Raw genomic sequence first — 22,450 nt, 5'->3', positions numbered from 1 at the left:
GTGATAGGGCCCTAGGACTGAGCAGGATGCTTTTTTTGTTCAGAACCATTAAGGATCCAACCTCCCTGCTTGAGTGGCAGTGACAGAAAATACTGAGAAGTTATTTTCAGAAGCTTTGAGATGAAAACAAAACCCTCTTGCTGATTCCATCTCTTCCAGCAGGTTCTGTTCCTATTTTTGGACTGGATGAAGAGAAGAGCTCAGGCAGTGCTGGATCCAGGGGCGTAGTAAAATCTCTTCTTTCTCTTTTTATTTTCCAGGGCACTAGGACATGGTGCATTTGGGGAGGTTTATGAGGGAACTGTGGTAGGCATTGCAGGGGATCCCAACCCTCTTCAAGTGGCTATCAAGGTCAGTACCCACAAATTTCTAATACAACAGTAGTTACCCATAAGAGCCATAGGATCTTATTATTATTCCAGTTGAAGATTCACATCCATCACATGCACAATGACGTATCTATCTGTGTGATGCAGGTTTCCACACATTCCTGCATCCAGGAATTATAAACTTTTATTTTTCAGCTGTACAGCACTAGCAGCAGGTTGAAAGTAAAGCATCTGTCTTGTTTGCTGAATGCCTGATGCCCGTAAGTTATGATCTAACTAGGAGAAGAAACAAAAAGGGGCAATCTGTTTTGTAAGCTCCGTTTCTGTTGCTCAGGAGAGAGAATCAGTGCTCTCAGATGGGAAGATGTGTGGGTTAGTCACCTGGAGACTGCATAATATGATTAGTTAAAATAAAATAATGAATTCTCCCTTGAAATCGACCATCAGTTCACCACAGCAGAGAATCTGCCACAATGGCTTTTCTGCCACAATGATTTATAGATCTGAGGAGCCAAGGAAAAAAAAGAAATTTAAGGGGAAAAAAATAGCAACAAACAGACATTTTGGGGGCATTGCAGACTAGAAGATAATTTCTAACTCTGGTATAAAGAAAAGAAAGCCCTGGCAAATATTAGTTTGAAGCATTTGTGACAGCAAACAGTATACATTTATAGTAATGCTTATGTATTATTGCTTCTGCATTTCAGTGGTTTTGAGTGCTTTCTCCTAAGTTTTTCACATGACTTTACCATATTTAAAAATTTATCTTGTTTCTCAGTTATATTTCCTTTATACTGAGAGTAATGTTTGTCTACTATGTGTGAAACTTTCAGGTAGTCTCTTACTATTGCACAGTGTTAAATATGCTGCTGTGAATATATATTATGATATCACGCTAATCTCCATGCCATTAATGGCAAGAGATAACAGGCTGATTTTCTGTGAAACTACTGCTGTTGCCTCAGGATTTGTCAGTTGCTCAGCCCTGAAGTTAAGGATGCTCACAGCCTGCTTTTGTTCTTTTATAAGCCTGTGACTCAGAGAACCAAATCTACTTCTATGAGTTCAGCCTGAAACATAGACTGCAATAATAAAAAGAAGTTTTGATTGTTATTTGTTCTATCTTTCAAAACCCTCTTAAAAAAAAAAAAAGAAAGTAAAAAGACTGCACATTATGGCATTTTGTTATTAACTTCTCTGAACAGACACACTAGCAAGGAGCTGTAACGGCCTGGGCTGGTTTCACAGTCCAGAGTGGAGGATGCACCACAGCACAGCAGCAAGCAGAAGCTGATCAGCATGTTGCTCAGTTGTGATCATCCAGTGAGGATGTCACCAGTTTTGCAAGTCTTAGCAATGATGGCTACTCGTTAGGGCCCTGGCTGCCCACCTGCCCACTTGTTCCCTGGGTTCCTTGTGAACACCCAGAACATCACCAAAAGGTGGCTCTTCTCCTTTGTGGAAACTGATAGAGTGTCCATGGGGCCCAAGCTGTGGCCGTGCTCACCTTGCTCCATGATGGAGTGTGTCAGTCCTGACCTGACTTGGCAGAAGAAGCAGGTGCAGTCCAGGAACAAATTAAAAAACATATTTGCAACATACTCCACATATTGTTTGTGGGTACTCTGCCAATTTAACAGATCGTCTGTGGTGTCCTGTGTGCAGGACACTTATCTGAGATAACAAAATGCAACCCTGTCTTCTGTAGCCCACGCTGCTGATGACAAGAACTGTTTCCATGCCAGCCTCACCACACTTGAGCAGTAAACGTCCCACCTCTCTACACTCAGATTGGCAGTGGGCACTACACACAGCTGTGGCCAAACCATCCTGTAATATTAAAACAGTGGGCACAGCGGCAGGCGCTGCTTCCACTACTGCCTGTGCTCTCAGTTCACGTTTATCAGTGGCACATGCTGTCCAAACCTGCTGGCAGGAGAGGAAGCTACAAGGTCAGGTGAGACAGTTATTTAAATCATGTGGCTGTACGTGTCCTGTGACATGGAAGCGTGTGCTGCAATGTGGACATACAGAAAAGGGAGAAAAAATAAACACCTGTCATTTTAAAGTGCTTTATCTGTAACTCCCCAGCTGCTGCCTTTCTTGATCTGTACCTGAAGCTGTTTTCCTCCAGAACACGGCATATAGTTGAATGCACAGAAAAAAATCTCCTAGGAGGTCACCAGCTTCCTGTTCTGACTTCGATGACCAAATGGGTCATGTGCAATCCAATAAACTGGGCACTGAAAACATGAGGCCTTCCTCTTATGTTCCTAAAATCATTCACATTACATGCTCGTTCTTTTGACTTTTTTTCTTATTCCTTTGTTGGTCACCTAAATGTTCTCAGTTGTTTGCTGGGATGCTCCTCACTGTCTTTAACTCTCAACAGACCCTGCCAGAAGTCTGCTCTGAGCAGGATGAGATGGATTTCCTGATGGAAGCATTGATTATCAGGTATAGTTTATGGGGTTTATACAGATGGTGGGCAGAGGGGAAAGGAGTAATGCAGGTAATAAGAATTATTAATCCACTTGCTTGGGTTCAGAAAAGAAATCCAGCCTTTTCACTGGATGTTATTTCAGTAGCATGTAAGTTACTGGTTTCAGATACTTGTTCTTCTCAAACAAAGTAACTGAGGTTCCTTTGTTGCACTTCTGTTGTGGTTTTATGCCAGTAGGCAGCTCAGCCCACACAGCAGTGGCATGGGGAAGAGAATCATAAAGGCAAGATGAGGAAGACTTGTGGGTTGAGATAAAGACAGCATAATAGGTAAAGCAAAAGCTGTGTGTGCAAGCAAAGCAATGTGAAGAATTAATTCACTACTTTCCATCAGCAGGCAGGTGTTCAGCCATCTCCAGGGAAGCAGGGCTCCATCATGCGTAACAGTTACTTGGGAAAACAAATGCCGAACTCCAAATGAGCCCCCCCTTCTTCCTTTTTTCCCCAGCTTTTATTGCTGAGCATGATGCCATATAGCATGGGATATCCCTTTGGTCAGTTGGGGTCAGCTGCCCCGGCTGTGTCCCCTCCCAGCTTCTTGTGCACCCCCAGTCCCCTCACTGGTGGGGCGGTGTGAGAAGCCTTAATGCTGTGTAAGCACTGCTCAGCAATAGCTAAAGTGTGTTATCAACACTGTTTTGATCACAAATCCAAAACATAGCACCATAGGAGCTACTGTGAAGAAAATTAACTCTATCCCACCCAAAACCAGTACAACATCTCAACAAAGATTTCTGCTGGTTAATTCTGCAGATCATATTCAGAGGAGTAAAAAGGCACAACATTTTTGTACAAACATGTTCTGCATTTGAAATGTTTTCCTTTTCAAATAATCTCATTGCGCTTTTACTAAGTGTAAGTCATGTCCTGAAGCCCTTGCTAAATTTTCAATGCTGAAATGGAAAGCAACAGGAAAGCTAAAGATTAGAGCCGACTGTGCAGTGACTCAGTTCAGCCTGTGCAAGACCAGCACCGAGGTGGTACAGCAGAGGCTGTGTGCCCGGGAGGTAAGTTTTTAGGCTTGGATGCTAGGGCTTAAACTGTGTTATCTCTCACAGATCAGAGGTTTTATAAGAGTAGGTTTGCCATCTGAAGAAGGAGAAAGTGTGAAGAGCTTTTCCCATTGGGGCTTTCAGTCAGTAGCTACGCATAGGTGCAGCCTTTTTGCTATCTGTTGAAATATTTGCCATAACGAAGTGCTTTTTGCAGTGAGGGTCCTGGGCTTTTTACCCCTTTTTTGCACAAAACTAGCTGAGTGAGACACTCTGAAACCTCTGTAGGGATGAGGTAGTGAATACGGCTCTGTGTGTGTATCTTGCACAGAACGAACAACAGTGCTTCTTCCACTGTGGCTGCTTCCCTTAGATGTGTTCTGGCTTTTGATGTCTTTGCAACCTTGACAGAACCTTTATAAGGTCTCACCTGCGCGACCTTCTAACAGTGAACTATAAGATCTATAAAACCTGCTCGGAAAATGTAACAGCCAGCCATTACCATCTGTACTTTAGGTATTCCAGTCTTGGAATTTACTTCATTAATGCAAATCCATAACCTAAAAACAATAGTAGAGTCAAGTGTGACTTTAAAATAATAGTATAGTCAGTGTTGATTGTAAGTGATCAGAATTTATGCATTTTTAATTTGTGCAACATGAAGTTCCTCTTCTCATTGTCTGGCCCAGCTCATACCTAGATGCTGTTTTTCTGCTATTAAAACGTGAATCTCCTGACATAGTGCCACTTCCTAAAGTCTGCAGCAACTTCGGCAGCTGAACAGGAGGTGACACTGGTGTATGTATTTTAAAGAGCAATTTCAGTTGATCACAGAGTGCTTTGATTGACTTAGCAGCACATGATCCTTTCTCTTCCTCAACTTCCTTTTCCATTTGTAGTTCCTGTGTTATCCAGGTAATCACTGTCTAAGGGAAGATGCTGCTTTCTAAAGACTGAGTCTTACTGAGCTTCTTGATAATCTCGACTTTCTTATGTAACAGGCAGAAAGCCATCACATAGGCAGCTGCTGCAGTAGGTATTAGCCGAGTCCCTCTTTGGCACACTAGGTGCTGAACTGAGTCCACCAAACTAGACAGCTGTGTATTTAATACAACCAACACTGAATTAAAATCCCCACTGGTCAGGATGTTGTTTCACAAATGTCAATAATATTTACATATTTGAAGTGCTTAACTTTCTTTTCCCTCTTGTGTCCCCCCCATCTTTCGGTCAGTGTGGAAATTCTCTCTTCACAGACAGAAGCCTCTGCTTTACTTTCAGCCTTTCATACCTTCTGTGGAAAGCTTTTTATGGGCAAAGCCAGACATAACCCTGATCTGGGCATTTCAGTGTGGCTGAAGTAGGAATTTGTTTGGTAACTTGAACTGCATCAGGATTTACTTCAATCCAGGTTGTCAAAGCTCAAGGCACAGTGAGTGTGGTGGATATTGGCCAGGTACTAATGCTGTCTTTCTCTTCCGTGTTGCTGTGATCTTGGCTTTCAGTAAGTTCAATCACCAAAACATCGTGCAGTGCATCGGTGTGAGCCTACAGACACTGCCTCGCTTCATCCTGCTTGAGCTCATGGCTGGAGGAGATATGAAGAGCTTTCTTCGGCAGAATCGACCCAGGGCGGTGAGATAACTTCCCTGCTAGGCTTGTGGTTGATTTTAGTAGGCCTGTTTTTATTATTTTTCTGAACTGGATAAAGGCACTGAAGCCAAGCAGGGCTGTGTGTGTGTCCCAGCTCCTACAAACTTCTGGATACTTATGTCTGTTTGCTTGACGTAAGCAGATGTCAGTGAGAGAAAATGAAAGCAGTGCCAGGACTCCAGTCTATTAGTAACTGAGGAGGAAAGAGTAAAATCCTGTCCTAACATTCCAGAGTTCTCTGTCAACTGGGCTACAAATTAAGTGGCTTCATTTCCTCAGTGTCTGCATTGTTTTCCGTGCACTGCAGTGGTGCATGAGGAGCTGAAGTCGTACCACTGATATGCAGTGATGGGAATTGGTAGCACTAGGTCCTCAGCTGGTGTGCATCAGCACCATATGGAGATGCATAAATTTATACTAGTTGAAGAGCTGAGCCTGCATCTAGCACTGTGACAGGATTTAAATCAGTGCAAATGAAATTATCGAGTCAAATATTTTTGTTTTAAAAAATCACCTTCATATAAAGCTGTCATGAGGATTTTTGCAAATTATCTAATACTGTATTGATGCCAAGTGCAGTGAATATTAAATTAATTAGTTTCAGTGTTCTTATAATGAATAGTTGATTCCAGATGTGTTTTTGCTTCTTAACAGTGGGATCCTGCACCTCTGTTAAATAAGTATATGTCTCTTCCTGAGTGCAGACTTCAAAAACAAGAAGAGTTAGGCCTGATTCTGCATTATTTCTTGTTGTATTGAGGTGCCTGTGCTGGCTGCCCCCAGGGGCAGGAGGAGGCTGACTGGTGCCTTGTGTACTCCTACACCACATGATGCAGTTGCACAGCTTCTCCTCCACCCTCACACACCCCCCAAATAGTTACAACAAGATAGCTTCATGTGTATGTACTCCTATGCTGGTATTAACACATTGTTGAAAGATCAAGCTTAATCTCTTCCTCGTACAGGAGTAAATATACTAGTTATATGTACTTATAGTGGTATAGCTGCACCCAGATGGAGGAGTTTGTATATATTTTTGGCATTTATAGTGAAAGTGGTACAATTTCTGTGAGCAGATAAAGTCTGTGGGCAGCAGAGAATAATAAATACTCTTATTGGAATGCTGTAATGTAAAGAGCAGTTATTTTTTACATATCATATGAATACAAACCTGCTGCTATGTTAGCTGGTATGCTAGCAGATGGCAAATACAATAGTTGAAATCCCCTTAGTACTCAAAAAAATGTCGTCATAGACCTTTTCTGAAAACAGAACTAGTCCCATCGTTAATGTATTTCACGACAAGTTTCCTCGGTTGCAGAGAAAATGCATGTCCATCAGTCTTCTGACAGAGGGATCCCAGAGCAGAGATAAGGGCTGGAAGTCTGTGCTTCTATTTCTCCTCCTTGCTCTTCATTTCCTCTTCAGAAGTGCCTACTTTATAATAATTCTCCCTGGCAGATGTCCAAGAGCTTTGTACAATAATTTGCCCAGCCAATAAAAATAGTGTTTAATGGCTGTAGTGTATGTTGCGTGGTTTGAGCATGAGAAATTACAGTGATAACAGCATCCAGAAGCAAAAGCAGAAACAAAAAAGAACAATTTATTTGATCTCTCTCAAGCTTTTGATCAGCAGTGTAGTAATTTCTCCCCACCCTTCCCAAGAGCCATACAGAAGTTCCTGGAGAAACACCAAGGAAATTTCCCTATAGGGAAATAAATGACGGGATGAAAATAAGCAGGGCTCCTGGAGAAAATCTTCTTTATTGTTCTTAGTTAGGGAAGTGCAGATGGTGACGCATTAGTACCAGTCCCGGAGTCCTGTGGTAAAGCATCCCTTCTTTGCTTAGTGCTCCTGAGGATAACCTGTCCTTCCACAAGAAGGGATAAGTTGATGAGTGCTCACTGCAGGTGCAGAGATGTGCACTTGTGTGTCTTTTCTCTCTCTCTGAGTTCATGTGCTAATTCCTGTTGATAAGTTATTAACTCACTCTCCTATCTCACCTTTTAAGCCTGCTTGTCTTTTGATTTCACAAAGTCCAACACTAGTAGGGAATAATTCTCTCCCACTCCCTTTACCGGGCTATTCAGGGCAGGCCTGATTCTCTCGCCAGTTTGCAGTCACACACTATGTTTAGGAGAAGTGAAATATTCAGAAAGTTTTTTGGGTTAAATAAGAGTTCTCTCATTTTCTAACTTTTTACTTTGATCTGCTTATGTTCCTCTTTTCTCCTGACTCATTTCACCTTTCCCCCCACCCCACACGTATGTCTTTCCCTTTCCCTTTTTCTGCCCCTCTCTGATTATCCCATCTGAACTATATTCTTCTGCTCCACTGTTCTTCCCTTACCATTTTCTGTGTGTCCTTTTCCAGAATCAGCCATCCACTCTATTGAACATAGCTCGGGATATTGCCTGTGGCTGTAAATATCTGGAAGAGAACCACTTCATCCACAGGTGAGGAGAAACACTTCTGATGTATCTAGCGGTGCGTGAAGCTCACACAGCCTCTATTGGCAGTGGATTAGACAGAACTAATCTCCAGGGGGGAGACAGATTTCCTCCACTAGTACAGTCCTGCGCTTAGATATATCCTGGCTGGTCTCACTGGTTTTTGGTAGGAGTTAGGCTCTGCACTGCTCCTTGCACTGCTGGGGAGAAAGGAATCTTCTGTTCGCAGTGAACCTTTTCAGGTGCTAATTTTCAGGTGCCTACAATGCAGACACATTTGAGATTAGCCCTGTACTCCACTAGATGGTACTGTCACTCTGTGGGAGCTTGTAAGGTATCATTTCTCTCTTTCCCGATCTCTGGATCGCGACTTAATGTTTTCCCTATCCCATCAGCACAGGATAGCCCATAATACTTGAGCCATTGCCTAGAGAAGGGTAGAACAGGGATAACAGGAGAAATAAACACAACTCTGAGGCTTGCTTCCCAGCTCAGCGCCTGACCTGCTGTGTGGTCTTGGACATCCTGTATTTGTCTGTTCATACTTTTTCCTTTTTTGTAGAGCAAGAAAATGCTGATATGGCAGGCTTCAAATAAGAATAAAGTATTATAGAAGAGGTAAAGGTTATTATAGATAGCCTTTTAAAATTCCCAGTTGGGTAGTGGACTCTTTGCTTCTGATTAAGAGCTGTTTCAGCTCATAATGTTCCCAGGTACAGCGTGCAACTGAATTCCTTCCTGAGCATGAGCTCTGTGCTGAGTTCAGCCCTGTGTGTAAGGGCAAGGCCTGCGCACAAGAGCGTCACACAGGCTCTAACTAAACCAACATCCAGCCTGCAGTTATGCAAGCAGACAACTGATGCACATGCACGTCTACATACGCATCACGTTGCACTGAGCAAAAAGGCAGAGCTAGGCAAGAGTGGGTAGGGACTGGAGAAACAGAGGGAAACAATCGGCAAGCAGCAATCAGAGCAAAAAGCCATGAGACTGAGATATGGGATACGTTATAGCTTTATGATTAGAGCATCTGAGACAGGTTTCATTCTCCTTTATTTTGGAACAATAAAGAAGTTCCTTTGAAAAAGGGATTATAGTTTTCTGTCATTAGAAAAAGAGCAGTAAGACCGTGCAACAAGCTTTGGCTTTTGGATCTCTTAATAAGTATATCTGAGGATCAGTATTTTAATTGGAAACTTCAGTGTTAATCACTACAGCATTATTATTTTAAATCATTACTGTAATAATAATATCTTTCATCAGCCCTGATCTACTGAGCTTATGATAAGGGCCAATTTTTCTTGGTCTGCAAGAAAGTCCAATAGAAACTCAATAGAAATTTTCTCTGCAAGTATTTAATAAAACTAATTTTCATTTCTCCTGTCAGGTAGATGTTCCCTGGTTTTCTTCTCATATGTCACTGAGCCCAGCAGTCATCACATAAAGCTTTTAATATTTATATAACAAATGGACAAGCCAGCTGCTATTGCTCAAGACCAGTCTTCATTTCAGGAGAGAAATGGAAGAGAGTAGTGCTTGACTCTTTTATCACTTTAAAAAAAAAAAACCCACTCTGGGTCAGTTTTTGGCCTGTTGGATCGATAGTATAAGCAACCTGGGAATGGACTCATTTTGTTTTAGCCAACAGTTCAGGAAATCGGTATAGAAGGAATTTTGTAGAGGCTTGGTATTGGTATTTGTTAGTGATGTCAGTGTTCGTAGGGAGAGGAAGAAGGTTATCATTATAGAGAACAGGTACCCTGGGGGGAAAGGTAGCTTAGCGGGGTTGTGGGGATGTCACTTGCAGGCAGGTCTTGTCATCCAGGAGTCACAGCTGATGATGGAAGAGAAAGCTGAGCTTGACCGAGGGATTTTTCAAGGCTGGCAGTGGGAAGAAACATATGAGTTGTTCAAGGAGCTCATTTTTCTTGGCAGTCAACAGGACCCTCACAGTGCTATGATTTTTAATGAGTTCCTTTTCAGAATGCGTATTTAAAATCAGCACAAATCCTTCAGTCTTGGCCAGGCAGTCATCACTGCTGTTTGTCACAAGCTAAACCTGCACCCAGCAAATGACTGCTCCTGTATGTAGCTTTGCTCGGTTCCTCAGGAGATATCCAGAAGCAACAAAGCAACAGGTTACTGAATCTGTCCTACGTTGACTTTTCTAGCAGTTTACTAAGACTATGCAATAGCATCACATCTGTAACTGATGGAGATGCTGCTCAGATGCCACTCTTTAAAAAATAGAGCAAGAAAGAAATCTGTCATAATGAGGTTGAAGCAAAAGAGCTTGAATCTGTTTCTGGTCTGACACTGACCCTGTTTTCTGCCTTAGTGAAAGGAGAGGGAGTGGGGAATGCTTGCAAAACACCGGGTAGAAAATGTAACATAAATGAAGTTTAAGGATTGTAGTTAATAAAAATTGTGATGTAGCTGGCGTTATTTCTTATTTTTAATAAGCCTCAGAAAGCCAACCATGTCCTGGGCTGCATCAAAAGAAGCATTACCAGCAGGTCAAAGGAGGTGATTCTCCCCCTCTGCTCTCGTGAAACCCCACCTGGAGTACTGTGTTCAGATGTGGGGCCCCCAACATAAAAAAGACCTGGACCTGTTGGAGAGAGTCCAGAGGAGAGCCACGAATTTGGTCAGAAGGCTGGAGCACCTCCCCTATGAGAACAGGCTGAGAGAGTTGGGGTTGTTCAGCCTGGAGAAGAGAAGGCTCCGAGGAGACCTAACAGCAGCCTTCCAGTACCTGAAGGGGGCTACAGGAGAGATGGGGAGGCACTCTTCATCAGGGAGTGTACTGAGAGGACAAGGGGTATAAGCTGAAAGAAGGTAGATTTAGATTAGACATTAGGAAGAAATCCTTCACTGTGAGGGTGGTGAGGCAGTGGCCCAGGTTGCCCAGAGAAGCTGTGGATGCCCCATCCCTGGAGGGGTTCAAGGCCAGGCTGGATGAGGCTTTGAGCAACCTGGGCTAGTGGGAGGTGTCCCTGCCCATGGCAGGGGGGTTGGAACTCGATGATCTTTAAGGTCCTTTCCAACCCAAACCATTCTGTCATTCTATGATTGGTGTAAAGATGACTCAGATAAGATTTGCAGGACTGGGTTTAATATTCTTTCTTTATTCCTTTAGCTACTTAAGAGTTTAGAATTAGAATTAATAAATTTTGTTTTGTTTTGTTAAAGAGATATAGCTGCAAGGAATTGCCTTTTGACCTGCACTGGACCAGGGCGAATAGCAAAGATTGGTGACTTTGGGATGGCCAGGGATATTTACAGGTAAGTGAAAGGCCATTTCAGTCCTGTGAATAACTCAGTAATCTGTACCGTTTTGACTGGTTGGAACTGTCTCATGGAATCTGAAGCAGTGGAACCATCCATTATGTGTCTGAATTTGATTACCAGTTAACTAACTGGAGTTAACAGGCTGTAAATTAACACATCTATGCCTACTAGCCAATACACTTCAACTGTTTTTATTCCAGACTGGGCCCCAGGGAATGCTGCAAACACATGTGGACACTAAACCACACATGGCCAAATTTATTAGCTAGTTGTTCGTAAATAATCTTAAATTTAAAAAAAAACAAACACCATAATTCTCAGTTTATGATGTCAAGAAGACTTGCTGCCTCAGCACCCTGTGCAAAGCATCAGCAAATACGATGGCTTCAGCTGTGTACCTACAACATCCTCGGTTTCCATCCCAGTTGCACAGAGGTATAAAATACTGCTTCAATGCGCTGTTTGAGTGGGTGATTTTTCCTTTTTCACACTTGGTCCTCACATTGCCGTACGCAATCCGCAGCTACTGTTGCTGTGGTGATCGGATCTTTTATATATCTGAGCCCTTTCAGACTGTGTGACATTCTCCGTGCATTTTCTCTTTCCCAGAGCAAGTTACTACCGCAAGGGAGGACGAGCCATGCTGCCTGTCAAGTGGATGCCACCAGAAGCTTTTCTAGAGGGCATCTTCACCTCCAAGACTGATACCTGGTAACAGATGTCTTTTAATCACTTCTGCTACTCAATGATAAGGGTCGAGAAATGTACTGCTCAACAAAGAAACTTTTTTTCTTTAAAAAAAGTCAGAATTTCACAGAAAAATATTAGAAGTCTTCCCTCTGCATTCAGTAGAAGCATGGCTAAAGACTTCTGAATATGAATTTAAAAATTGAATGTAAATGGAGGTAACCAAAATTCACTGTACATAAATGTAGAGTATCATATAAAGGCAATCAGAAAGTAAAAAGAGAAAGCAGTTTAGATTTCCAAGGAGTCTCAGGTAAAAATCCAGACAAATACCATTAGGCACTTCCCTCAACCCTCAGTATCTGCTGCTCAGTTTCTATCAGTGACAAGTCCTGCTTAAATATCTTGTAAATAATTCTCTCTGTACCACCCAGGATTACTTGTATAATTTTTTTCTGTTATATATGAAATGACAGCAGATTTAATCAGAAGTCCTGGCTGGTTGCTGAGGAAACAATATTTATATATTGATTCTTCATGTAACTTGATCTTTCTTCAAAACAAGCACCCCCTCAACAGTAGCACGTTCATGCACAGGTGCTGGGGAATGGAAGCTTTCCAGTTGCTTAAGAACGCCTCTCTCCGTGTACAGTAGATTCTTCAATATACTGTACTGAGACGTTCCCGTTCCCTTAAATGCCACACTGACCCAGTTTCCTGAAGTTAGTGATGACGGAAGACAAGGGATTGCTTATCAGCACCTAACTGTGAGCAGGCAGCGCTAGGTATTCTGAAGGAAAGAGCTACAGTTCCTGTAATAGGCAATTATAAGTAATGTGTGTACTGGAAATTTCTTCCACCTTTGCAGCAAATAGTGACTCCTAAAATTCTGACCCTGCTGAAGTCCTGGCAGGTCTAAGTCAGACATTATTTTCAGTGGCACTGCCTAACTGACCCCTGGATGTAAAAAAGGAGAGCAACCACACTATAGCAAAAAATAAATGCTGCTGCCTTTCAGTTTCTCTGTATGTCCCTTACTTGATTTTATTCTTGAGCATCCTGTTCCCAAACACTGATGCAAATATCTCAAGTCTTCCCCAGTAAGGTGGGAATGAATCTCCAGGTCAGATCTTTTTAGTTAGACATAGCAAAGGGTGCTCTAGCACCTCCTGCTCTAGAAATAACAAATGCAGCAAAAAGAACTTCAGAATTATTCAAGTATTTTGAAACCTCCACAAAGCTAGTTTTGGAACTTGAGCAAAGGTTTTGATTGATTTTTTTTATTTTTTTAATGTCAAAGTTGACTCATAATCATGCTAATTGCACATTACTGTGGTTGGCCTACAGCTTCGAAAGGTTTTTGCTGTGTTGTTACCTACACAGCTTTGTGCCAGGTTTGTGGAGCACAAGTGAAACCTAATTGGTATTGTTGTCTTGCTTCTGACACAGGTCCTTTGGTGTGCTGCTTTGGGAGATTTTCTCTCTAGGCTACATGCCCTACCCTTGCAAAACCAATCAGGAAGTGCTGGAATTTGTCACCAGTGGAGGAAGAATGGATCCACCAAAAAACTGTCCAGGACCAGTGTAAGTATTTCCTTACCCCCACAAGCCAAGGGATAGTGGGTATCAAACAGGTTGGAAAAGGCAGCTAGACACCTTTAGTCAGGGAATGGTGGTTGACCCCAGTGTTAGGTGGGTGTTATTGAATGTCCCTTGAGCCACTGCCTCTTGTCTACAGCTTAGAGCATTACAGGATTTGCTTTAAGCAGTGGTCCCCTAATGGCCAAGGGGACCAAGGATGCAGAAAAGCCATGTCCACTTCTGCTCTCCTCCTCTGGGCCATGTACTGAGTGCAGTGATGATCACCATGATCACTTCATACTGAAACACATTTTACATAATTATGTTTCTTGATTTATACTTTTTTTTTTTCCTCCCACTTATTTGAAGGTACCGGATCATGACACAGTGCTGGCAGCACAGCCCAGAGTATCGGCCAAACTTTTCCACCATCCTGGAAAGAATCAAGTATTGCACACAGGTATTGGTCTTCAGTATCCAGGTGGATGATAACCCATGGAATGCCAAGTATCCAAAGGGCACTACCTTTGAGTGCCCAAAACAAGTGAAGAGTCCTGACAGACTATTTACTTTCCCAGTTGTGGTGGTGCCGTTGGCTCAACTGCTCCTTTCATCCTCACTCTCCTATCTTCAGCCCAGCCAAAATGAAATTACAGTGTTCCTGTGCAAGTGGATGCTTTCAGCTCTCAGCTTGTTCAGTAGCAAAATGTCCTTCATTTTGTGATGGAGAGGTATTTACAATCTCTTTCAAGGTCCATATTCTGACCTTGCCTAATGTTGCTCAAAAGCCACAGTGGAATTGGTATGGAGTGGAGAAGGGGAATGAGATGGCACAGTGAGCTCACCACCTGGTAACATTTTACAGCTGCAGGCCTGGATCCAACCTCCTGAGGAAAAAATTATATAATAGTGACCCTCAGCTCAGCCACTGATTTCAATAAAGCACAGCCTCTGCCCAAAGGAACCACATAAATTAGAGCATTTTTGTAAGTCCCATCAGCGTGCGATACCCAGATGGCACACAGCACCTTGTACAACATGCAGGAACATCCAAACCTGATGTCAGCCTCTGACAAAAGCTTTTTCGCTCTCATAGCTATTTATCTTAAAATGTGGGTGTGACAGTCACCCTGGGGGTGCTCAGGGTGTAACAGATTCTTGTGTCTCTTTTTCAGGACCCCGATGTGATCAACACTGAGCTGCCTGTGGAGTGTGGCCCAGCACCAGAGGATGAAGGGAGTACAGTCATGCGCCCAAACATTTCCAGTGGGATAGTGCCCCTGTTGGTAAGCCCTTCTCTTGCACCTCAGACGACACCTGAAACACTGAACTCCCACCATGCTGGGCACAAACTTGTACAACGTCCACAAGAGCTACTGGTGGAGAACCTGGGCAACCGGACTGCTCAAGGGCCCAGCCTGCCGTGCCTCAGCGATTTCAACAGCGGGTCCTGGTTGCAGCAGACCTCAAACCAGAAGTTGGAGCTCAGCAATCCACAAACCCACAGACTTAAAAACAAAACAAAAAATCTTTGGAACCCAACCTATGGATCATGGGTGCTAGAGAACACCTGTCACTTCAGCCCCAGCTCCAAGCTCAAAGCAACTCCAGAGAGGGAGGATTCAGGCTTTGATGGGAACTGCAGTTCTTCTCCTAGCTCTCGGGCATCTCCAGCATCTCCAAGTCGAAGCAACTGCCCTCACCTGGAGATCGGAGGGATTGAACTGGTGAAACTCCAGACTTTCCCCTGTGGCAATGTAAATTATGCTTATGATGACCTGTGCTATAGCACTTCCCACCAGCCATCAGCTTTGGCAGAGGTCAGGGCAGCTGTGCTGAGGAGCTCCAGTCTGCATAGGGATGAAAAGCCCTTTTATAAAACAGACAAAACATGCAGAGAGAGGGACTCTGGTCTGTCTTTGTCAGATGACCTGAGCGTTACTCCAGTATAACTAAATGGTTCTTCCTAAGATCAGGGAATGTGTGTGTCTGGAAGGACTCCTTCCTGTTTCACTTCCTTCCTCCATTTGGATTCCTTCCACTGGGTGATGTTTCAACATCAGCAACGTTCTGCTTCCTCCTACCTGCGGGATCCCCACAACGTTAAGGACAGTTGCATTTCTCTCTCTGTCCACCAGATGTGTTCCACTGCACCAGCTTTGCAGTGGAGAACAATGGCATTGCTGCTGCGATTCAGAATACAATACTTAATGGAAGGACTCCTCCTCAGTCTGCTCAGGTGAAAAGAAACGGACCTACCATCCAGCCACAGCATTTGGATGGAAACAGTGACCAACACAGATTGCACTTCTTTCTGACCGAAGAAACCAAAACCTCATGCTGTGCCAGCAGCAACCAACTTGCAAAAGCTGCTATATTCCAGAGAGCTTTTTTACAGTCCTGGTGACTTACTAATGATGCTCATGCACGGTAAGGGAAGTAAATAAATAGCAGCCACATTTGCATCTGTTTTCTTAGCAGAGCCTGTGGAAAAACATGAAAATGAAACTACTGCTCAAATTGGAAGCAGTAGGAAAGATGAAAAAAAAAATAAAATCCAGGCTCCTCTGAGCATGTGCTTTGAAAACAAGCAATGAAGAGGAAAACAAATTTACTATTGAAAAAAATAGTTGAAGCTGATAGTATCCCTTTGAATAGTGAAGGAAATGTGCTGCTTGCCTCATGGTGTCACTTTTCCTCATAGCTCCTGGCATGGAAGGGGCAGGTGCTTTTCCAAGAAAGGGTGAGCTGCATGAGGTGATCAGAAATGGACTGCCTTTATCTTTTAATGGACTTTACTTGGGATGAACTTTGTAAGTACTTTGACATTCAACAGTAATTTCCTGTGCTATGTTGGTAAGCATTAAGCTGAGGTTCTCGGTTAACTGTCTAGCATTTGGTGCACTGGAGTTCTGGTTTTAATACCTACTCCTCTGAGGCAGAAACAAAGTAATGTAAAGGAGGGGCAGAGTGAAGGGGAACCCAGTAGAAATGCTACCTTACAGTGCCCTTTACACAGGAGGGCGCAATAGCTCAACCATTTGATAAAGCTAAAAATCATCCCTTGGCTTCACACACCTGAGCAGGTCATCTCATCTCTCCTTCCAAACATGCAGACTGGCTGGTAAAGGTAGTTGTTTTTTGTTTTGAAGACAGCTCATTTTGAAGGCTTCTGTCGCTTGGGGTCTAAACTGATGTTTACTGGTTAAAGCCTGCAAAATAAGGAGACTGAAAAAGTAAATAATTTGGATTAATCCTGAACAGTCTTGGAAGCATTTTATCCTTGTCCCACTGCCAACCTATGGTGGCAAATTACGCGCTGCCTTCATGTGTAATCAAGGTGTATGGTGAGCAGTCAGTCATAGACTCTGTCTGGTTCCTTTCTGAGGGAAGAGGTGCTCTGGTATTGTAGCCTCACGCTTAGCAATCAGCCACAGGTACAGTCTGAAGATGGGGACTGGCAGAAGAGGGCTTTGACCACACAGACTTCCTGTCCTCTGCGTCAATCAACGATGGACACTGCTCAGATGTGGTACAGAAAAGCACGGAGTGAAGAGTGTGAATCCCGTCGTGAATGAAACATGTCTTCACCTCAGCTTTGCTGGTCTAACTGTGTATCTGTTCCAGGCTTCCTACAGTTGTAGGCCTTTGGCTTTAGAACGAATGGTTTGATATACCGTCATCTCCAAAGCCACCCTTCAGCAATGACCTCTACAGTATGGAAATAATTCCAAATCCCTGCTGGGAAATGACAGGCGGTCAGAAAAGAGGGGTCCCTCTCTGCTTGGGGAAATTCCAGGAGTGGTGTGAGGACTGATCTGCTTAATGACCAAAGGAGATGCGTGCCCTGGTTTATGGTTTAATAGGGCTTTTTTCCCCCAAAGGTGAAAGTATCAAACTCTCCAACGGTTGTGACTGGACATCAGCAGCTCAGCCCCTTCCCAGTGCATATGTGATAAGGCCACAGCTGAGTGCAGTGATCCTAGTCCAGCTGCAGTGGACGTGATGCCAGATTGCTTTCCAACCCCTGCTTGTCACAGGCTCTGTCCTGAGCAGAGCACGGGCAGCCATGACCATGCTTCTGCAGGCCCACTGTGACACTATTTTCAGTTCTCCTTAGCCAGGGCATGGGTGGGAAACTGGAGGTGAGGAGTGAAATACAGACTTGTTCAGAAGCCATGGGAAGTTAACTATACCACCTTTTCTTCCTGCAGACTTTTTATACAGTAGCAGGCACAAGGCAGTTCTTCATTTTTTCACATGGAAATGACAATAAACCACCCCAGGATTCCACTGAGAAGCAGGTAGGATCCCCGCTGTCTATAGGGTTACCCAGCTTGAGCTGCCCCTGCTTTCCCCATACACAGCACTTGCCTCAACTTAATTCATTAATTTAGAAAGGCCAATAGTGATAAAACTAGATAAGCCCTTGAAAAGTGAAGTGAGAGAGGAGCACACATCTATCACCCATGCTACAGGCAGTCTTGCCTGCAGCTATACCTTCATTTTATAAATAAAATGCGAGTTCTTTGGTCCAGCACCTTGGGCAAACACCTGTTTTTACTGAATAGCTACAGCAAGATACTTATTTCCAGGAAGAAAATAGACAAAGCTGCACTGAGACAGAACAGAACTCCATCCTGCCCCGTATCTTACCTTGAAGAGCGACCAATAGCGGAGTGTGGAAGGGCAACTATAAGAATAGAGTGAGCAGGTAGTGATTATTTATTTCCTAGACATACTTTGCTGGTTTACAACAGCATGTAGCTCAGGGATGTACTGAGCCAGATGCAGTGTCTTGTAACAAGACAGAACATGGAACTGCACATACCAAATGGGCACTAAAAGAGTGAGCCAGGAATTTTAAAAGAATCTGCATTAGCAACTGGAATTTTATACAAACTCTTAACTCCCTCAAATGGAACTAAAGGTAAACAATCTTCTTGTTCTGAATCTTTGACCTGTCACAGTTCTTCTGTGCATATATTATCTCTTAGCTGCTTTTTAAAAACCCTCAGAGATAATGAATTTTTAATCAATATCCTAGAGGAAATAATGCTAATAATGCTCCTGTCGTAATGCTGAAATGCTACACGCTGTCCAAACCATATTATCTAAAAAGAAAAATAACACTCACAATGACATATACCACAACCTTCAGTCCTGTAATTCTGAGACTGAAACTTCACAGATCCCAGATTTCATCGCAGATTGCATAGTGCTCAATTGCTATGATTTCAAAATAGAACTTGCTTGAAACTGTTTTTTTAAGCAGACACCTTAGTGCATAACCAGTGAGTTGAACCCATAGTGACAAAATTAATTACTTTGGCAATTGAAAGACAAAAACTGATTTTGTTTCCTAGAGAAATGACATGTGCTGGAAATCTGGGATTAACTCAATCCTGTAATCCATATGAAAAGTCTTCCAACACTTCCCCATGGAGAATCAGCCATTTAGAGGATTATTATAAATTGGTCTTCCTGGCAGCTGTCTGTCTTTTAACATGTTACCAACTTGGTTTTAGATTTGTGTGTATATAGTTGTTGGGTTGTTTTTTTCTTCTGGGCTCAATACTATATTGCTTCACACAACCTCATACCTACATTTTAAAGAGGGAACTGAATAACAACAGCTGAAATAATAACACACATTTCAATTTGTCTTTGCTTTCATGTTGTTGATATTCTTGCTTCTGGTTTATCTTTTGTTTTGTTTTTGTTTTGTATCTTCATCTTTCCTTTAAAGAAACAGATTTTTTAAGTGCACATATTTAAGGTGTCCCCTCATATCAACCTATTTCCTGAGGTAAGTTCTCCACTGATTTGCCAATGGGCAGTTGTGCACTAAGAGAGTTTCACAAGTCTAATTAAGTAGTCATAGGCCTTATGACTACTTATTCCATGGCCAATACCCTCTCCCTACTTACCCAAAAGAGAAGAAAACGCCCCTGTGGGGAATACAGGTCTGAATTTCTCCTGTGGACATGGCCTTGCTCTCTCCCCTTGTGGCTGCCTGCCCTTTTCAATCTGACGCCGAGAGCTTAGGCATGACATCTCTAACATCTTTCTGTCTTGTCACAGGGCTTTTTAATTGAGTTGACTTGGTTTTGATTTGTCATTACCTCTCACCCTGGCCGCATTTCTTGCCAACTTACCTTTCTGGGTGACTACTGTACACAAGTAGATGACATGCCTGCTTCTATGCAATTTAAAGCTGGATAAGTGTACACTTCTATATTTGTAACACAAAATAAAGAGACACTAATGGTGGCTAGTTGTTTCCCTCTCTGCTAAGTACTCTTTGCACACAGCTAAGAGGACACTCTCTGTTGCCGAGATGTGTTGCCAGTCCTGGAGAGTTGACTGTTTTGTTCCCTGCTGCCACACAAAACTGCCCTGTGGAACACTTACCTGCTCTGAGGCTGCCAAGTGCCTTTCAATGCATAATCTTTTTTATATACTGTAGGCTATGAATTGAGATTTTGTGAGACAGGGCTTACCTTGAAGGAAGCTGTCAAACTTTATGTGTATCAGGTTCTAAAGCAAATAATGGGTTTTGTAACCAAGCTCTGACACTAGCTTTTAGATGTCTTACAGTAGATTTTGTTTTAGGAAATATTAGATGCTAAAGACTAAAAGCACAAGAAATACCCAAAGAAATAGTTTTTGTCCCTTCCCTAAGGAAATTCTTGAAGAAAAGATGTGTCCTGTGACCACACCACAGTAGGTGTCTTTTTTTCCTCCAGTCTCATTTATTTAGTAGCATACACACTTCAGAGTAACAAACACTCAACCAATACAGTCAATGTCAGAAGTGACCATGGTCAGCATTGCATTGTAGTGTTCAGAACAGATGCACTGTGGATGATACAGGCCATTTGATCGCGGTACCTTAAGAATAACAAATAATAGCAACAGCAACACAAAAAAAAATAGCAAGAGCCCTCTGAAATACTTAAGGGTTTGGTCCAACTCCCATTGTTTTTCCCTATAATAGGAACTGGATCAAATGTTAAGTGAATTCCCCCCTGGGTAAAATTAAGAGGGATTTAATTTTTACCACTTTGGTTAAATTTAATCCTGATTTATATCCTTATGGGAACCCTGCACCCATTGTTTTTTTAAACTTAGCTGATTTATCTCTTTGTGCATTTCTTTCTATATTGCACTTTCCTCCAAAGAATCTCAGAGCATCTTGCAAGCAGTAATGAAGGACAGCCTCACACCACTCCTGTGAGGTAAGTGGGTACTATTCCCATCTGTAAAATGGGAACAAAACTGAGGCCTAGGATAGTTGTCCAGGGCCAAAAAAAAGAAGTCACTGACAAAGCTGAGGGAGAGAAGTCCTGCTGATAGATTCACACACAAATGCAGCAGCTACAGCAGTGAGCAGTGCTGCATCCAACTAGTGAGTTTAATGACCTTGGTGCCCAAGTGAGAGGTTAGCTGTTCAGCACCAAAGCGCCTCTGGGCCCGCATAACTTACCATGTTGTGGAAACGCGTGCCCTTGCTGTCTCTGGAGCGAGGCAATAGCTCAGCAGAGGCATTAAAGAACTACATTCTGGACTTGTATGTAAACAAGTACCTTAGATATCATGCATCAGCTCTTCTATGTTACATGCCTGAGCAAAGGCATCATGTTGACCCTCTGGTAAATATAAGCTTATTCAAGGCAACTTACTCCATCATGAAAGAAGTCCTTTTTCCTTTTTGTATAACAGCAGCAGAAGATTGTGTCTTCTTCCCTTCTAACCCCTTGGCAAGCCAAAGGACCATTTCAAAACTAACTTGCTAGAACTATTTATCATCTAGAGTGAGTTTCCAGACCAGGGTCTGCTCTAGCAGAGGTGGTTTTTTTCCCCTTGACCTTCTCAGCTACTGCAGAGGAATTGGATCATGCTCCAAGTTTTCCCCCAAGAGCATGTACTGCAAACCAGCCAGGTGGTAGCTGGTACCACATTGCTTCTAGTTCTCCTTTAGAACTGGACAGTCATTCTAAAAGTTTGTCTCAAACTCTTAACTGACAATTTGAGCATCAACTTTTACCCTCTAAATCTCCCCTCTAGAAAATAAGTTCCATTGGAGCAAAAGATTCACATAGCTGGTAACAGAAGAAAGAAGTTTAACTGAAGATAAATCAGGCAAACCACTAATGAATTCTATCACCTTAACAGTCTCAGTTCTAACATTTCTAATTTTTTTTTTTTAATTATGGTACGACTACTTGCAATTGCAGTCTCATAGAAAAGGTATTGTTAGTAAAGTTCTTTGTGAGACATATTTACTTCCTAGTCTCCTTAAGCACTACAAACAGATGGCTTATCTGGTAGCTGCAGGAAAGGAAGATGACTTTTTTTTTTAAAAAAGTTGTTTGATATTCACCATAGATTAATTTGTCATAGCAGTTCAGAAGTTAGGAGGCATCTGGAATGATATCTGTGCTCTCTCTTGAAGGCTTACTGTCACTTAAAAAAAAAAAAAAGTGTAAACCCTCCGAAACATTTAAGTGTAAAATTCATTAATACAGAGTAATGAAAAAAAAAAGAGAGGGACCCTGGGAGGCCACAGAAGTAGTCTGAATTTGCAGTGAACTGCAAAAAATAATTACCAGTTTTGAACAACTTCTGGTTTAGAATTAAATGTTTCCACGTGTCATTAGTTCCTACAGAGCACCCACTCTATGTCATCAAACTTTTACGTCACAACTGAGCTTGAATTTTTAATAATACTGCTGTTTTGTTTAGAGGCGATAAAAAAGTAGTTAAACCTGACTGATGTCTTAGTACAGTAGTGTGTTATCTAAAGTTAACTCCTTTGAGAAATTCTTTTAGGCTCTTCGATTCTAAGTACAAATGTTATGCATAGATTTAATTCCAGATCAGGATTCTACAGCCTTTTTTTTGCTCATGCTAATGATAATTATTGAAGTAGCAGTTTCCCAAAGCATGGAGTCACCTTCA

The 22,450-nt window shown here is 42.5% G+C and overlaps 1 protein-coding gene across 1 annotated transcript in view; it reads left to right on the top strand.

Annotated features, from left to right (window-relative positions):
• Positions 1–15,438, top strand: part of LOC104460144 (leukocyte tyrosine kinase receptor-like) — a 54,631-nt gene extending 39,193 nt beyond the window's left edge. The window contains exons 21-29 of the mRNA XM_010080159.1: positions 261–351; positions 2,722–2,786; positions 5,329–5,458; positions 7,851–7,933; positions 11,120–11,212; positions 11,828–11,929; positions 13,355–13,489; positions 13,856–13,946; positions 14,662–15,438. Of these exons, the coding sequence (XP_010078461.1) occupies positions 261–351; positions 2,722–2,786; positions 5,329–5,458; positions 7,851–7,933; positions 11,120–11,212; positions 11,828–11,929; positions 13,355–13,489; positions 13,856–13,946; positions 14,662–15,438 (1,567 nt within the window). The remainder of the gene's footprint in view (positions 1–260; positions 352–2,721; positions 2,787–5,328; positions 5,459–7,850; positions 7,934–11,119; positions 11,213–11,827; positions 11,930–13,354; positions 13,490–13,855; positions 13,947–14,661) is intronic.
• The last annotated feature ends 7,012 nt before the right edge of the window (positions 15,439–22,450 follow it).

Source organism: Pterocles gutturalis, unplaced genomic scaffold (genome assembly GCF_000699245.1).
Source record: "Pterocles gutturalis isolate BGI_N339 unplaced genomic scaffold, ASM69924v1 scaffold1419, whole genome shotgun sequence".
NCBI lineage: Eukaryota > Metazoa > Chordata > Aves > Pterocliformes > Pteroclidae > Pterocles > Pterocles gutturalis.
The sequence above is the reverse complement of the archived record's forward strand: the minus strand, read 5'-3'. Positions and strand labels throughout refer to the sequence as shown.